The 17975-nt window shown below is 43.2% G+C and overlaps 1 protein-coding gene across 3 annotated transcripts in view; it reads left to right on the forward strand.

The window, feature by feature from the left end:
* The window catches only part of PDCD11 (programmed cell death 11), a 43921-nt gene continuing 25946 nt past the window's right edge, over positions 1-17975 (forward strand). For 2 of the 3 annotated variants that reach the window (XM_046653499.1, XM_046653502.1), the window contains exons 1-12: positions 1-121; positions 1474-1586; positions 2855-2986; positions 3981-4148; positions 5660-5821; positions 7139-7259; positions 7754-7935; positions 12303-12410; positions 13777-13983; positions 15793-15917; positions 16100-16160; positions 16814-16960. In XM_046653499.1, the coding sequence (XP_046509455.1) occupies positions 1485-1586; positions 2855-2986; positions 3981-4148; positions 5660-5821; positions 7139-7259; positions 7754-7935; positions 12303-12410; positions 13777-13983; positions 15793-15917; positions 16100-16160; positions 16814-16960 (1515 nt within the window). In that variant the 5' untranslated portion in view covers positions 1-121; positions 1474-1484. Of the gene's footprint in view, positions 222-1473; positions 1587-2854; positions 2987-3980; positions 4149-5659; positions 5822-7138; positions 7260-7753; positions 7936-12302; positions 12411-13776; positions 13984-15792; positions 15918-16099; positions 16161-16813; positions 16961-17975 lie in introns of all 3 variants that reach the window. The other variant, XM_046653501.1, reaches the window with a different exon arrangement.

The following is a 17975-nucleotide window of genomic DNA, read 5'->3' on the forward strand; positions in this document are numbered from 1 at the left end:
GGCGCTGAGCCCGCCCGAGCTTCCGGGAGAGCGGCGTTAGGCTGCGGATGTGTTAGTCTCCGCGTGTGTGATTACAGCGGCGCGGGCTCCGGAGTGGAGAGGTGCTGGCGTTGCGGGGCCGGTGAGTGAGGGCAAAGGCGAGAACGGAGGAAACCTCGCGGCTTCCAGGCGTGTGACAGGGCTGGGTCCTCCAGGCCACTGCCATGAACCCGCAGTGCCGGGTGAGTGGTTCGGCCACCCGAGCCCGGCTTAGAAGCCGCTCTGCTCCAGTGGCCCCTGTAACATCAGGTTCTGTCCCCGGGAAGTAGTTTAAGTCTCTTCTTTGCCGCTGGATCGCTTTACGCTTTGAAGCTTCAGTTTCCAACTTGTCTGAAATGAGATTAAGGGTCAAGTTCCCAGCAAACTGAATCCTTCTGCACTTTCCTGTTTCTACGAAACGTACACCCATTCCTGATTCCAAATCCTAGGCTCCCCTCGGTTGTCACCTCTTCTGTAGTCTCAAGCCTTTCTAGATTCTTATTCCCAAGTGTCTCTCAGAACCATCCCCTCCTGTCTTCCCTTCTCACTTCTACCTAGTTCTGGTTCTCCTGATTTCTCTGCTGTATTGCGGTTGAATCCTTCTGCCCGGTTTACCTTCCTTCAGTCCTGTCTCTAGTCCTGACCAATCTATAGCCTGCAGGATATTTTTCTTGATTACTGTTCTATCTCTTCCCGTACTTAAGGCTCTGACTTACCAAAGTAAACATTAAACTACTCATATCTAATTCAAGATCTTCCATAAAAAAGCCCAATCTGTCTTAAAATGTACCTTCGGTTATTATGCTTTATTTGCCCTGTGGTCTAGTTGAACACTTCTTCACGGAAAGGGAACAGCAAGCTTTTGAGCAGTTGTTTGACAGACAACTTGCTCGTTGCTCGTTGAAATAATTGGCTTTTCCTGTTTCCATGCCTTTTCTCACGTTCCTTCTCCTTTTCCCTTTCTGCCTGTCAAAATCCTATTTGTCTTCTAACGGTTCAGCTCAAAAGCATCTTCTTTAGGAAGCTCACCTCCTTTACTGAAGCGTCATCACTTTCTACCTCTTTGTTGATAGTTTATAATCTAATTTGTGTTTTAAATTATTTGTGTAATTGTTTCGTCTTAAAAGTGTGCGTGTTTTTTGAAGGTAAGGGGTTATACATTTGTTTATGTGTGTGCGTCTTAACTGTAGCTGCTTAATGATATTTACTACATTGAATCTAGAACTTCTTTTCCCAGAGGAAAATGTGTGAACTTGTGGTTTTGAAGTAGAGATCTTTGGAAAGGTGAATTATGGATTATCGGGGACCTGGCATCAAACCATCTATTTCTCAGTCCTGAATGCTGTCTAGCACATTGGTGCTAGAAGGCTCTATCTCTTGCCCATTGATGACAGCCTTCAGGAAGTCTGGCACTAGGGCTACATGTCTCACTGTCACTATTTGTGTTGTTTTTAGGAGACCCAAACATGGCAGCCATGGAAGAAAGCTTCCCCCGAGGGGGTACGAGAAAGCCCCACAAATCAGAGAAGGCTTTCCAGCAGTCAGTTGAACAAGACAACTTATTTGATGTAAGTAGTGTGTTTGGTAAGACTCAGTGAACATTTTCTCCCTAGTGTCCTTGTAAAGAATGAGCCTTGTTTGAGAATGTGTTATTTTCCAGATTTGTTTGTTTCTTTTTTTTTTTTTTTGCCAAGGAAGAGTCTCCCTGAGCTAACATCCATGCTAATCTTCCCTTATTTAAAAAAATTTTTTTTTATTGCTTTTTCTCCCAAAATGCCCCCAGTACATAATTGTATATTCTAGTTGTGGGTCCTTCTGGTTGTGGCATGTGGGATGCTGCCTCAGCGTGGCCTGATGAGTGGTCCCATGTCCACGCCCAGGATCTGAACCAGCGAAACCCTGGGCTGCCGAAGTGGAGCGGACAAACTTAACCACTCAGCCACAGGGCCAGCCCCCCTTTATTTTTTAGTATGTGGGCCACCAGCACAGCATGGCCACTAACAGAGGGATGTAGGTCTGCGCCTGGGATCTGAACCTGGGCCACTGAAGCAGAGTGCACTGGGGCTGGCCCCCAGATTTGTTTCTTTCTGAAGTCTACTTTTGTAAATTGACCTTGTTAGAGAGTCCATACCACCACAAAGCTGTATCTTTTGAAGTATGGCATTTAGTAGTTAAGTTTGCAATGCTTTTGTTCCTTATTCTTAGGAACTTTGTGCCATGTTGATTAAGGATGGAGAGAAAGCAGTTTGATCATTGAATTTTTGAATGGGGTCCTTGCCATGTATAATGGCCAGAATTTGCAGTCTTTACCTAGAGTAGGCTGTGTTCCAAATGCTAGAGGGAAGAGAACTAATGTTTGATTGTGTGGCCTTATGTCTGTTTTATGTAATCTTTCCAGCTATACTATGAAGTAGAGTTTGCCACTCCATGATGAGGAACTAAGGCTCAGAGAGGTTATATAATTTAGACGAAGCCACACAGCTTGTTATGGTGGAGTTGGGAGTTTAACTCAGGTCTCCATGACTCCACCTTCCATTTTTTATGCTCTATTCCAAATTTCTTCTTAGACTGGGGAACCCCAATGCCCATTCCAGTAAAGGGAGGAAGAATACAGGAGAGAAGGGGCTTTTGAGAACATGAAGGAGGCCCCGACTTTGGGGAAAGGGAGCATTGATGGCAGAATGAGAGAGTCGGGATTGAAGCAGGAATTAAAGGAACAGTTGGGAGTGGGGTGGAGTGGAGGAGTAACAAGACAAGGTGACGGATAACCTGAAATTGGAGAGAAAGGCCAGGATTGCTGCTTTTCATTCTTTTGCATCTTTTTTCTCCCTTTAAGATTTCTACTGAACAAGAATCCACCAAAAGGAAAAAGAACCAGAAAGGACCAGCAAAAACAAAGAAGTTGAAAATTGAAAAGAGAGAAAGCAGCAAGTCTATAAGAGAGAAATTTGATATCCTTAGTATTGAGGTTTGTTGAAGTTTGGTTTTGTTTTAAACAAACTACCCGGGTTGCTTAAGTGTGTATATATTCTTCTTTCCCTCTTTCCTTCCTTCTTTCCTTCATTCCTTTCTTCCTTTGTATATATAGTGTATGTTTGTGTCTATAGAGATTCTTGTAGTTTGTGCTCAGAATTGAGCATTATTTCCTTCAATTATTAAACAGTGCCTGGGATCATGTATTGGTTTTTGGTTTATCTGTTTTTCTTTTTAGCTGCTGAGTCCCCCATCTTGCATGGAACTTATATTTTAGTAGATTCATAGGTTAGAACTGGCAATAACTTTAGCGATCATTCTCATTCTACCCTTTCATCATTGTGGAAAGTATATCTCAGAAAAGTGAAGTGGTTATTATGTTCCTTAAATTTTTATAAAACTCCGATATATGTTATAAAAAGAATAATAGTCAAATGATTCTGAAGGGCAAGATTCAGATTCAGCCTGCAGAAGTGTTTTGTTTGTCCTATATGATACTTAAAAAAGCAGTTGTTTAATTTGGTGCCAACATTAGAAAACTAAAAAATTTCATATAAAAACGTGACTTCTGGCTTCTAGTAAAAATATGAAATTGCCAACTACACAAGCACGCATTCCCTCGTGTTTGTAGTCCCCTGGAGCTGAGTAGTGGTTGCACCCTTTAGACCTGGCCTACACGCTCCAGATGGCTGTGGGCTCCACTGGCCTGCTTCCTTCATTTTGTTGCCTGCCAGGCATTTGAGTTTGGGTTGCTTGGAATAAGATAAAAGGCAAAAATGCCCTCCAGCACCATAGTGCTGTTAACACTGTTGTATGATTTAGACCTTTTACAGTGCTCAGTCGGATGTTTGATAAGCACACTGACTTATCCACATAGGTATTTCCTGTAGCTTTTGTATGTCCGAGTTGGGACTGAAAGCCAGACCCGCTAACCTCCCCAATCATTGTTCTCTTCCCTGTTGTACACATTTCCCCTTTTTCTCTTCTAGTCCCTGTGTGAGGGGATGCGGATTTTGGGTTGTGTGAAAGAGGTAAATGAACTGGAACTGGTGATTAGTCTCCCCAATGGCCTCCAGGGGTTTGTGCAAGTGACTGAAATCTGTGATGCTTACACCAAAAAGCTGAGTGAGCAAGTGGCGCAAGAAGAACCTCTAAAGGTGAGGGAAATCTGGATGAAACCTGTGACTGGAAATAAATTATTGCTGCACAAATAAATGTATAATTAACAACTGCTAAGTGCTAAGAAAGAAAGGTACAAGGTGCCATGAGAGTTTATAATAGAGGATTTTTTTTGTTTTGTTTTTAAATAAGGGGATTTTGACTTAGTCTAGGGAGTGTGGAAGGCTTCCCTGAGGAAAAGATGCTTGAGCTGCGGTCTGAAGGCTGAGGGTTTACTGTGTAAAGAAGGAAGGGAATCGAGCAGAAGGAGCTCGATACGCAGCAGAGAGAAGGCTACTGTGGCGAGAGCAGAGAGAGCAAGGGAGAGTGTGGTGTGGGATGGGGCTGGAGAGCTGGGAGGAGGCCAGACCATAGTTAGGATTGGTTTTTAATTCTAGAATCAATGGGAAGCTCTTGGAATATTCTCGTTGGAGTGAGTGACATGTAGACAGCACAGAGAAGAGATGGAAGAGGTGTGAGTAGTTGCCTAGAGACCAGTTAGGAGGCTATTGTGGTAGTCCAGGCTTGGAGATGGATGGCAGCTTGGGGTCAGGATTTACTGGGGACTGAGGAGGTAAAGTCAGTGGCTGGTGATGGATTCGATATGGGTGGTGAGGCAGAGAGAAGTGTCAGGAAGGAGTCCTAGGTTTCTGTTGAGCATGACTCGACAGTTGGCCATGCCACCGAGATAGGAAACCTTAAAAGATGTCCTGGGTTGGAAGAGAGGATCGTGATAGGAACTTTTGATATGCTGAGTTTGAGATGCAGTTGAGACATTCGGTAAACAGGTGATTCCAGAGCTCAGGGAAGTCTGGGCTAGAGTCATAAATGTGTGAGACTTCTTTGTGTGGGTGGTAATTGAAGCTATCAAGGGGGAAGAAGTTGCTTAGAGGGAGCAAATAGAGGGAGAAGAGACTATAAGACTGAGCCTGGAGTAAATACTGTATTTCGATTGCTGAGTAGAAGGAGAGTTGCTGTCAGAAGAAACAGGAGCGGCCAGAGAGAGAGAGAAGACAACCAGGAAATGAAGGGGCTTGGAAACCAGGGAGAAAATGTTTAAAGAAGGCAGGAGTGATCACCAGTGTTAAACGCTTTTTAAAGGTGGCCTAAGAGAAAGACTGCAAAATGGGCTGGGTTTAGCGACGTGGGAATCACTGGTGATTTTCTTGGGAGAGAAAGTGGTGGGGTGAGAGAGGTGGGATACAGATGCAATGAGCTGAAGAGCAAGTAGGAGATGAAGAAGTGGAGACAGTGAATACAGACAACTCTTCTGACAAGTCATTTTACATCTGCCCATTGTGTGGAGGTATTTGGAGGCCTTCTGCTGAGATTCAAGACTGTAACTCGGCCACAGACCCTTCTTCCTCTGTGGGCAAGTGGTTACTCTCTTCATCCGCCTTTTGGGTTCTTTAAGGTCTGAGGATGAAAAACCACTGAGCCAGATGTGAGCAGTGGATTCTTGCTTCAAGGGAGGGGTATGTATCACATCTTTCTCATTTGTATTATGCAGGACCTGGCCCGCTTGCCTGAACTCTTCTCGCCTGGGATGCTGGTGAGATGTGTGGTGAGCAGTCTGAGCGTCACAGAGAAGGGCAAAAAGAATGTCAAGCTATCTCTGAACCCCAAAAATGTCAACGAAGTATTGAGTGCTGAGGCCCTGAAGCCAGGCATGGTACGTATCTGGGCTCAGGGAAGAGGAGTAGACGATGTGCCTTCCCCCTGCCCTGCCTCCTGGGGAGTGTCTAGACCGCCTTTCCTTCAGCTTAACTGTTACACATGGGCGTGGGTCTTTTCCTGGGAGGTCTCCAGGATGCTTTGGGTACTTACTGGAAATCGAAGACTTGAACCTAATCACGTTACCTGGGAGGGGAGGAAGTCCAAAATTTACTAGTGGCAAAAAAAGTGACTCTAAGCATCCTTATCAGGGGATTTACTACTGCTGAGAAGAAGTTCCTGGAAGTGCCTTACTTACCAAGACTTCTTCACAGATGAAGTCTTTTTCAAAGGCCATCTGGCATTTGTGGGGAATGCTTGAAGGCTGCTCTCTGGAGCAAGAGACAGGGTAGACAGGGCAGTTAGTCTGTCAGCTGCATTAGTGGCTGGCCCGCTCCTGAGTCTCGCAGTCCTGTGACCTAGCTCAGAGCCTGCAAGTCCAGTAGGTACAAAAGCTACACTCATATAAGCGCTCTTGTAAATTAAGGGAAGGAGAGCAATATGATCTTGTAAACATTCAGTTAGAAGTGGTGGAGTTTGAGACAGGCCCTGTAAGTTGTGTAGAAATGGGAGTAGAAGTAAACCAAATTGTAGAAAGTCGACAGGTGTTGAGAGCCTGCTGTATGACAGGTGCTGTTTTACACACGTCGTCTGAGGAAATTCTCACAGCAGCCCTGTGAGGCAGATAGATATCACTGTTGTATGTTTGAGAAAATGCACTCAGAAACGTTTAAATGACTTGCCAAGGATCAAATAGCTAGTAAGCGTCAGAGCCAGATTTGAATGCCACACTGCTTCCCATGAAATCTAAAGGAGGTTGGCAAGATTATTTTTTGATGTCTTGGAGGTGCTTAGAAAAGACATGATGACAGCTAGAGGGGTAGTTCTGGATTCTCACTAGTCATGGTGCTGGGGGATGACCTTGCGGGGCCATCTGGTTTCTCTCTCTTTGAGTAACATAAAGGTCTTTCCTATCTTCTGAAAATTCTCCAGGGGAGAGACCTCTCTGTCATTCATTGTTCAACTGTGTACGACACTCCTCACTGTCTGGAAACCATAAGATCCTTCAAACCCTGGGAGAATTCAAGTTAATATCTTTCCCTCTTCTATCTTCTAGTGGGATTGAGGTTTAAAGTGAAAATTGAGGGGGGTCGGGTAGGATTATGGGATGATGTTGAGATTGATGGTGGCAGCATTCGCCTTTGGTTGTGCATGTTTGCTGTGTGTCCCGTTACCTCGACTTTTGAACTTTTTGGAATGCTTTCTCTTTCTTCAGCTGCTCACAGGCACCGTGTCCAGCCTAGAAGACCATGGCTATCTAGTGGACATTGGTGTTGCTGGGGCCAGAGCTTTTCTGCCACTGCAGAAAGCACAGGAGTATATCCGGCAGAACAAAGGTGAGGGGAGGAAGAGGGGCCAGTGCGTGATAGTGAGGTGGTGTATATGGAGATTATATATAAATGCCACTTTGGTGAGTAAAATGACTGACTGGTGAGCCCGAGGCTGTTTGGTTTTGCTAAAATGAGTGGTTAATACAGCTGATAGAAAAGGGAAAATGTATGAAGGGCCAGGGTATCTCTCACCAAGATCTGATGGATCAGTTTCACTTTTTCTCACCTAGAAGATTCTACTGAAATTTGGGCCCCCAGGGCCTCTGAACAAGCATTCTCTTGCCTCACTGAGATTTTCATATTTTTGTGGGGTAGTTGATTCTAGATCAGTTAGGGGCACTTCCCTCCCTTCTTGTAGTTGGTCCCTTAGAGATTAGGAATGTGGGGAGTATTATGTGGTAGCTGGGCAGGTCGCCATGCATCCTTTCAGGTGTTGCTTGAGCCCACGTTAAAGGTCCTTCTCATAGAGGTATTTTTCCTTTTTGGGGCTGGGCTTGCAGGTGCTAAACTGAAGGTGGGCCAGTACCTGAACTGCATCATTGAAGAGGTAAAAGGCAGCGGAGGAGTTGTTAGTCTGTCTATTGGTCATTCAGAAGTTTCTACTGCCATTGCTACTGAGGAGCATAACTGGACCCTTAATAACTTGCTACCAGGGCTGGTAGTCAAAGCCCAGGTACAGAAGGTAAGCCATTCATTGTTACTACTGTTTTCTAAAATAACAGTACTTCTTATTGAAGTAGTACCTGCACACAGTCTAAAATTGTGCCATCTAGTAAGGTAGCCACTGGTCACATGTGGCCATTGAGCACTTGAAAAGTAGCCAGTACTACATATTGAAATGGTCATACGTTGGATATATTGATAGACAACATTTCACGTGTTGTCATAACTTGTTGCTGGAGGAGTTACTTTGTGACTCCACTGGGAGAGAACTCTTGTAAGCTTGCACTTGGTTTCTTCCAGACTGTTAAATAAACTATTAAAATAAATTTCACCTGTTTCTTTGTAGTTTTTAAAATGTGACTGCTAGAAAATTTCATGTGTGGCTTAGATTTCTGTTGGACAGATCTTCTCTAAAAGATCAAATAGTATTAGAAGACTTTTAATGAAGAACTGTTTCATCCCCCCTAACCCCCATCTTTAACTCTGTTAGTTTATCTTTTGAAATTTACCTCTGTATTTCTAAGTAATTGGCCTCTGCTGGCGTCTCTTGGTTTATCAATTGTAGGCATTGAGTTGTAACTTCTTATCACGGTAGATAAGACTTGGCTCTCTTGATTTTCCCTTCCCTTCCCCAACCTCCCAACAGTGGCATATTAAAACTTTGATTAAATCAGTATTCAGTATTTAAATTAGGATGACTGTGTACATATTGTGCAGTGTTGAGCTAGGTAATATAATATGACTTTCTTGAATAGCTTTTTTTCTCTGTTGTTGATAATCAGCTTTGTTTTAGTCATTTACCAAAATGTATTCCTGCTTATCAGTATTTCTTCACACATCCTGTAGTTATTTTCCTCTCACTACAATTTTCTGTGTTTTCAAACCCTTTAAATAATCTCTTAGTTACTTTTTTTTCGACCTGGGGTCCTTTTTACTGTCATCCTTCTCCAGCCTGGACTGGTTGCTCTGTAGAGCTCCTGCAGAGCTGGTGTGCTGGGACTTCCCTTCTGTTATCCTGGATCCTTCGCCACTCTCTTGTACTGGAGCCTTCTTTGATTCCATGTATTTCTCTTCTTTAATTTGCTCCCTCATTTTAATGTGGCACATTCTTCAGAAGCATCCTCAGAAAGGTACATGGGAGGTTAATTTCTTGACCTAGTGTGTTGGGGATCCCCAAGACCACTCCCAGGTTGGATGATTCACTAGGAAGACTCACAGGACCCAGCATAGTGGTACTGACAGCTGTGATTGATTACAGTGAAAGGAGGCAAAGCAAAAACAGCAAAAGGAAAGCCCCATGGAGTGAAGCCCGGAAGAAACGAGGCACAAGCCTCTGAGAGTTCTCTCCCAGCAGAGTCACAAAGGGTGTACTTAATTCCTCCAGCAACAAGTTATGACAACACATGTGAAATGTTGTCTGCAAGGAAGCTCATTAGAAACTCTGCCTGAGGGTTTTTATTGGGGCTGGTCACGTAGGCACCCTCTGCCTGGCATCTACCAAAATCCAGACTCTCAGAAGGAGAGTGAGTGTTTAACATAAGACATATTGTTTGCACAAACAGGTTAAGTACAGTGAGCTGCTCAGTTCTGGGAGTGTTGGGAATGGAATCTAAGTTCCCACACACCAGCCGAGGGCCAACCTCGCAAGCAGGCTTTTCTAAGGAGCGCAGTCTCCCGTTGGCTATGTTAACTCTTTTCTGCATACCTACTATGTCTGAAAACGTCTTTGTTCTGCTCTTACGTGTGGTTGGTAATTAGGCTGGGTTTAGAATTCTAGGGCAAAGGTAACTCGGAGTTTTGAAGTCTGTATTCCCATTGTCACTGGCCTCTGTTTGTGTTGAAAAGTCTGATTTTATTTTGATTCCTCCTTCTTTGTATATGTTTTTTCTTTTTGGAAGAGTTCAAGGAGCTTGTCTTTATCCTTTTTACTTTAAAATTCCATGATGATGTGCTTCACTCTGGCTCTCTCTCCATTTATTTGTGCTAGACTCCTGCAATCCAGAAATGCAGATCCTTCAGTTCTGAGAAAGTTTCTTGTGTTGTTGTTGTTGTTCTTTTTCTCAATTTTTAAATTGAGATATAATTCATATATAGTTGTAGTAAGATTCACCGTTTTGAAGTGTATCGTTCAGTGGTTTTTTTAGTGTATTCGCAAAGGTGTGTAAGCCGTCACCACTATTTAATTCCAGAAGATTTTCATCACCCCAGTAAGAAAACCTGAAACCACTGGTGGTCACTCTCCAGTCCTCCCTCCCTCCAGCCCCTGGCAACCACTGGTGTACTTTTTTGTCTCTAGATTTTCCTAGTCTGGATATTTCCTATAAATGGAATCATACAATATGTGGTCTTTTGTGTCTGGTTATGTGACTGAGCATGTTTTCAAGGTTCATCCATGTTGTGGCATGTGTCAATGATTTATTCCTTTTTATAGCTGAATGATATTCCATCACATGGATATAGCACATTTTGTTTGTCCATTCATCAGTTGGTGGACATTTGGGTTGTTCCTACTTTTGGCTTTTGTGACTAATGCTGCTGTGGAATCCATGTGTACGTTTTTGTGTGGACTTGTGCTTTCATTCCTGTTGGGTGTAGACCTAGGAATGGAACTGCTGGGTTACGTAGTAACTCTACATTTAACTTTCTGGGGAACAGCCAAAGTGTCTGCACTGTTTCGCATTCCCACCCGCAATGTGAGGGGTCTAATTTCTCTACATTCTCACAAACACTTGTTCTTGTCCTTCTTTTATTATAACCATCCTAGTGGGTGGGAAGTAGTACCTCATTGTGATTTTGATTTGCATTTCTCTAATGATTAGTTATATTGAGCATCTTTGCGTGGGCTTATTGGCCATTTGTGTATATTCTTTGGAGAAATATTTATTCAAAAGTCCTTTGCTCATTTTAAAATTAGGTTGTCTTTTTATCGTTAAGTTGTAAGAGTTCTTTATATTTTCTGGATCCTAGCCCCTTATCAGATCTTGTTTTTGTTTGTTTTAAAGTATAATTTCCTCTTCTTTTTCTGTAATTCCTGTTAATATGATGTTAGACTTCATGGATTAATTCTCTAATTTTCTTATCTTTTCCTCTATTCTTATCTTTGTTTTGATATATGCATGCATTTGTCTATATCCTACCTTCTGGGAATCTCTCAACTTTAACTTCCCATTCTCTGTTGAATTTTAGTTTTGACTGTCGTACTATGAGTGAAGCACTGAAAAACTCCTAGGAAGTCTGCGTGCCTTGGTGGGACTTGCTGACTGGCTGACTTCACTGTCAGGATCTGGAGCTAGCAGACTTTCTCTGGGCAACCTCCAAATATCATTGTTAGAAGTCTCCTCTGGCATATTAGATTTCTCTAGAAAGGATCTACTGACTTCCACCCAGAAGGGTATAAATAAGCCTGACTGCCTGAGACCAGGTGGGAGAAAGGGGCTGGATGTCTCCGTATCTGTATCCATACGACATTCAGAATTTTTCTTTTTCTTTTTTTTTTAAAGATTGGCACCTGAGCTAACAACTATTGCCAATCTTTTTTTTTCCCCCCTCCTGTTTTATCTCCCCAACCCCCCCAGTACATGGTTGTATATCTTAGTTGCAGGTCCTTCTAGTTGTGGGATGTGGGATGCCACCTCAACGTGGCCTGAGGAGCAAGGCCATGTCTGCACCCAGGATCCGAACCCTGGGCCGCCACAGTGGAGCGTGCGAACTTAACCACTCGGCCACGGAGCCGGCCCCCAGAATTTTTCTTAATCCACATTTTCAGTGTTTGCACTCTTGCTGTGTTTTGAGTCTGGTACCATTTTCCTGGGGAATAACTCTCCCATTGCGTGTGGAGATAGGAGAGGGGTGGATCTATAAGGTGAGAAGAGGACCTTGGGATCTGACCTAGTTTCCCTGATTTCAGTCATCTACCTCATTGCTCTCTTTTGAGGTGCTTCTCATCTCTAATTCCTTAGCTTTTGGGGTCTCTGCAGGGTGAACTGGCCCGCTCATGGTCAGTATCTCCCTTTTGCAAGCAGTTGGATTTTATCTTCTTAGTCTGGGCAAATCACCAAGTTAGCAATAATTTGTATAAGTTATCAGGCTGGCAGTTCCCCGAGGATCCTTGTACAAAGCTCCCTCCATCCCTTTGGGAAATCCTGAGGGTGGGAGGGCTGATGTCCTGTCAATCTGGAAGGGGGTGAGCTTACTGAATAAAGAAGCAGGCAGTGCTAGGAGTTGTTCTGCCACTTAATTTTATAGGAAGAAAGATTGATATAGTTCAGCTGGGGGAAGAGAGAGACGGTTATCATGGAAAATGTGGCATTGAGTATGAACAGCATCTCTCACATTCTTGATTCCTTCAGACATATGTTTTTCATAACTTGTTCTGTTTATTTCTAGGTGACTCCGCTTGGCCTTACGCTAAACTTCCTCTCATTCTTCACTGGCCTGGTTGACTTTATGCACCTGGATCCCAAGAAAGCTGGAAAATATTTCTCAAATCAAGCAGTAAGAAATGTTGCTCCTGTCTTTTCTTTTCTTGATTCCAGTGTGTCCCAATCCAGTAAGACAGCTAGCTACAGGGCAGGTCCTAGGGCTGCCTGTGGGCAAGTGTCAGAGAGGAGGCGAGGGCAATAAGAAGTGTTTTGGAAGGACCTCAAGAAACTACCAGTGGTTAAAGAAGAAGCCCGTGGAGAAGAAGGCAACGTTTAGTTTTTATTTCATATTCTTTTATATAGTTTGATTCCCTTTTTTGATAGTGAATCTTTTGCTTTTATAGTTTAAAGTGATGTATTTTTTTATTTTTTAATTTTGTCTAAAGATTGGCCGTGAGCTAACATCTGTTGCCAATCTTTTTCTTTTTCTTCTTCTCCCCAAAGCCCCTCAGTGCATAGTTGTATCTTCTAGTTGTAGGTCCTTCTGGTTCTGCTGTGTGGGATGCCGGCTCAGCATGGCTTGATGAGTGGTGCTAAGTCCATGCCCAGGATCCAAACCAGCAAAACCCTGGGCTGCCAAAGCAGAGCACGTGAACTTAATCACTCAGCCATGGGGCTGGCTCTAAAGTGATTTAGAAGAATATTGAACATAAGAGAACTACATATATGTTTAAATAGGAAAATGTGGTTTAAAAAGTGGTATGAGTAATATAGATCCAATTTTGAAAAAAAGCTTTAAAAGGAGTACACCTGGTTAAGATACTGGAAGATTATGCCATCAAGTTAATAGTGATTTAACTCTGGGTGATTTTTCTACCCTTATCTAATATTCAAATTTTCTACAATGAATATGGATTTTGGGAAGAAAATCCCAATATATGTTATTCAGAATTTTTAAAAAATCCTAATATGATTTTTTTTTCTGTTCGTTTTTGTTTTTAATAGTAATGCATGCTAATGGAAGCTATAGAGACTTTTTTTTAAAATAAAAATAAGGTTTTTCACCACCTAGTGATAATATTATTAACATTTTGGTAAATCTCTTTCTAGTCATTTTTTTCTCCCTGTAGTTGTATTTGCAGAACTGAGACATTTTACATGCTTTAACCTTGCAGTCAGAGCAGGCTGTTCTGGTGTTTCCGATGAGCTCTGATGTAGTGGTGCCAGTACATGGTTTCTGTTGCATATGAGTTAGCCTCGTGGTGTTGAGGGGACGCTGGTATATTTTTCCTGGCCTTGAGTAAGCTTTGATTTAGTTGGACATAGTCCCTCTGGAACACTTTGTTTGAATTTTTGCATGCTGTTTGCACAAGCCGGTTTTCGTGCTTATGTCCACAACCTGGTCAGCACATGGCGAGTCTTAACCTCAGAAAGTCTGCTGCAGGTGCCTTGTCTCCTGTCTGCCTCCTCCTGCTCATTTTGCCTTTTCCCTTGTCTAGGTGCGGGCCTGTGTCCTCTGTGTCCATCCTCGGACCAGAGCTGTGCGGCTGAGCCTGCGTCCCGTCTTCCTGCAGCCTGGGCGCCCCCTCACCCGGCTCTCTTGCCAGCATCTGGGAGCTGTGCTGGATGACGTTCCTGTCCAGGGCTTTTTCAGCAAGGCCGGGGCCACCTTTAGGCTGAAGGATGGGGCTCTGGCCTATGCCCGGGTAAGGAGGCTCTTTGTTTTGTCAGGGATCGTATCACTAGAAGCTTTTGGGACTCATAGGTCCTCTTCTGCTTTCTTCATCCCTTGGTATCAGTTTCCTATTTCTGAATATCCCCAAGTGAGGCAGACTGTTCACAGGGACTAGAACAGTGTCTATTTGTTATGTTAGGATGTCTTAGAATCAGTTTGACATGTTTGATAACTAGTCGATAGTAGGTATAAGAATGAATTAGGATCTACACCAGGGCTTGGCAAAGCTTTTCTTTTCTTTCTTTCTTTTTTTTTTTTGGCTGAGGAAGATTTGCCCTGAGCTAACATCTGCTTCCAGTCTTCCTCTTTTTGTATGTGAGCTGCTGCCACTGCGTCACCACCGACACGAGTGATGTAGGTCAGCACCCGGGAACCAAACCTGGGCAGCCTCAGTGGACTGCGCCAAGCTTAACCACTAGGCCCCCGGGGCTGGCCCAGCAAAGCTTTTCTTAAAGGGCTGGATGGTACATATTTTAGACCTTTGGGCTATACAGTCTCTGTCCTAACTACTCAACTCTGTTGTTACAGCCTGAAAGTAGCCATAGACAGTACGTGAATGAACGGGCATTGGTACGCTCCAGTACAGCTTTTACAGCCATGCGTCGTTTAGCGACAGGGATACTTCTGAGAAATGCGTTGTTAGGCAATTTTATTGTTCTGTGAACATCATAAAATGTACTGAAGGGGAACAAAATTTGTCACCCCAAAATGTATCTCTTTAACATGAAGATTATTTTAGGCTGATTATTTTTAAGAAACAAAAGACTCAGAAAGTTTTTCTTATTACCTTTCCTTAATGCCTTAAAAGAATTCAGATAAAAAATTCTGCCTCAGTTAGGGGTTACCAGAGGAGAAGGAGGTTGGGGGTGGGCATAAAGGGTAAAGGGGCACATATATATATGGCGACTAACAAATAATGTACAACTGAAATTTCACAATGTTATAAACTATTATGACCTCAATAAAATAAAATTTAAAAAAATTCTTAAAAAAAAATTTCTGTCTCAAGAAGCAGGCTATCACCTTAGCATGACATGAACTAGATGGTAGACAGGGAGGAACCTAGAAAAGCATATTTGTTTGGCTCCCCTCTGTGTTCTGTTTCTGTGTGGCCAAACACTTGTTTTTCACACATATGCTCCTTTTTACCTACCTCTGATTTGCCTGCCTTTCCTTTGAAGTCTCTGACTCTCCCCACTGCCAATATGTTCTTTTGTCTTTAGGTGAGGATGGTATTTAAGATGAAGGCTTCCACCATTTTGGCGAGTTACTTGGTTTTTCTGAGTTTCTCCCATGTATGCATGTTATTAAACTTCCCTTTTTCTTCTGTTAATCTGTCTCATGTCAATTTAATTCTTAGATCAGCCAGAAGAACCTAGAAGGATAGAAGAAAATATCTTCATTCCCTACAGTACCCCAAACCTAGATGATATAGCCTCCTACACACCTAGGCTACATGGTACTAATCTTATGGGACCACTGTCATATATGCTGTCCGTCATTGACCAAAACATCATTACGCAGTGCATGACGGTATTTGCAGAAATAGGCACTGACTTGTGAGCTTTAATTTACTGACCCATGATCTAGAGTGTCCTCTGACCTTATGGAGATTCTATGATAGTAAACACCAGTTTTTTAGTTAGAGGAATAACAGGTAATCAGAGTACTGTTTTTATCATAGGTGATAAATGTGTTGTGTCATCTTGGTGTACTTTGATGTCTGATTGCCTCAGATCTGTTGTCTCTTGCTTGTCCTTAATCACTTGGTACTTCATAGCTCAGCCATCTCTCCGATCCTAAGAATGTCTTCAATCCTGAGACCTTCAAGCCAGGGAACACTCACAAGTGTAGAATCATCGACTACAGCCAAATGGATGAACTGGCTTTGCTGTCTCTGCGGACGTAAGTCTGTCATTAACACGTGTGGGCTGTAGAGCTGTGCTGCTGGGCAGGTGCAAATTCACACTTTCTCCTGGCCTGGCCCTGGGAGGGTGTCGTTTCTTGCCGGCATGATTTCAGTAGCCCTGAATTTTAGGCAGCCTCTATCCTACTGCATTTAATCTTGTATTTTTCTTTTGTTTTAGGTCTGTTATTGAAGCTCAGTATCTTAGATATCATGACATTAAACCTGGGGCATTGGTAAAGGTAAGGCCTCAAACATATAGTTAGTTACCCTCCCAACTTCAGACATTCTTTAGTTCACAGGTTAACGGTCAGCTTGTTAGTCCTCGTGTGAGCACATTTAAAGTCATGTTCCTTGTCTCTGCCTGCTAACTGGAATTTCTTTTTCTTCCCTTGGATAATTTGTAATTAATTTTAAGGGAAGGTCTTACTCTCACCACCCAACAACACAGAGGCAGTAAGTCATAACTCCTGGGATTTGATGGTGTTTTTTTAGACCAGGTCAAAAATTAGTTCTGTGATAATTGAGCTACCAAGGATATTAGTAAGAAGCCAGTTCCAGTGGCCTCTCCAGGCCAATCATTTAGCCCTAGTTGAGCAGCTCCTCTTTATATGCAGAGTTCATTCCTTAGAAGACATAGTCCCTTCCTTTGGAGAAGGTACTGGTAAGGGAGACAAGACATGCTCACACAAAAAGAGGTGAAGGTTGCCATAAATAAACCCAATTGCATCCAGATCAGTGTAGGGTATGTGCTTTACCCCTGTGAGATCTGGAATAACTGGCACAGTTAGCCCAGGAAGCTGGGCTTTGAAAGAGGGGTGACGTGCTTTGTTTTAAGAGCTGGAGGAATGAGCATTCTTGAGTCATCATGCCATCTTTTCTTTGGACTCACCAGGGCACGATACTGACCATAAAGCCATATGGGATGCTGGTGAAGGTGGGTGAGCAAATCAGGGGCCTGGTACCTCCCATGCACCTGGCTGACATCCTGATGAAGAATCCAGAGAAGAAGTACCACACTGGGGATGAGGTCAAGTGTCGGGTGAGCCTCCTGAAGGGTCTCTGGTGGGTTTTTGACCACATGGGAAGAGAGTAGTGCTTCTCAGCTGAAGTTTCTGCCTTTTTCCACTAAATGACCTTAACATCTGCAGTGCTGTGCCTGCCATTGGGAGGAGGAAGCTGAGTCCCTGCTCTTGAGAATTATGTAGTATAATTGAGAATTAAAATATCCATAATGAAGAGAGCCAGGCCAGTGTGTGACCTTTTGCCACATGGTTTGGTGCAGGCTCCATGCTGTAGTCATACCTCAGAAAGGGGAGGTGAGGGTGGGCTGGGGCAGAAAGGATCACTGATGATATATATCAATGGCAACTATCGTGTAATGTGTGCTCTGTGCCAGTTACAGTGCTAGGCATGGGATGTGCATTATTTTATTTAATTCATAAGACGACCTTATAGAGTAAGAACAGTTGTCCTCATTTTTCAGGTGGGGAAATTAAAGCTCAGGGAAGCCAAGTATCTTGCCTGAAGTCACACAGCTAATAAATGACAGAACCAGTTTTCAAATCAGCTCTATATGACAATGATGTCTTCTTGATTTCTGGCAGCGGTGGGACTTGAACTAGAAAGGATGGGTAGGATTTGGAAGGGTGAGGAGGAGTAAAGGGTGTGCCAGGCACAGAAATAGCCCAGACAAAGCTTCCAGAACTTGAGTGGTTTATAGCAAAGGCTTGAATCCCAAGAGAAGCTTCGTAGTTGTGAAGATTAAGTGTGATGATACACAGTGCTTAGCATAGGGCATAGTGTGTGTAGGCATTCAGAATGTTAGATTTTCTTATTGTCGTTTTATCTCATTACTATTGAGTCGACAAAGATATTGATTATCCCTTTGTGCAAAATTTTATAGTAGTGGGGTCAGGAGGTTAGAAATGGAGGGATTTCTCTGCCCTCAAGGAGATGACCTCCTGAGGGATGAGAGATGGTTGGCTCTCTCAGTCTTAGTTTGTAGCTAATATTCAGCAGTATTGAGGGGGTAAATTGGTTTAGTCATTCATTCT

Source organism: Equus quagga, chromosome 2 (genome assembly GCF_021613505.1).
Source record: "Equus quagga isolate Etosha38 chromosome 2, UCLA_HA_Equagga_1.0, whole genome shotgun sequence".
Lineage (NCBI taxonomy): Eukaryota > Metazoa > Chordata > Mammalia > Perissodactyla > Equidae > Equus > Equus quagga.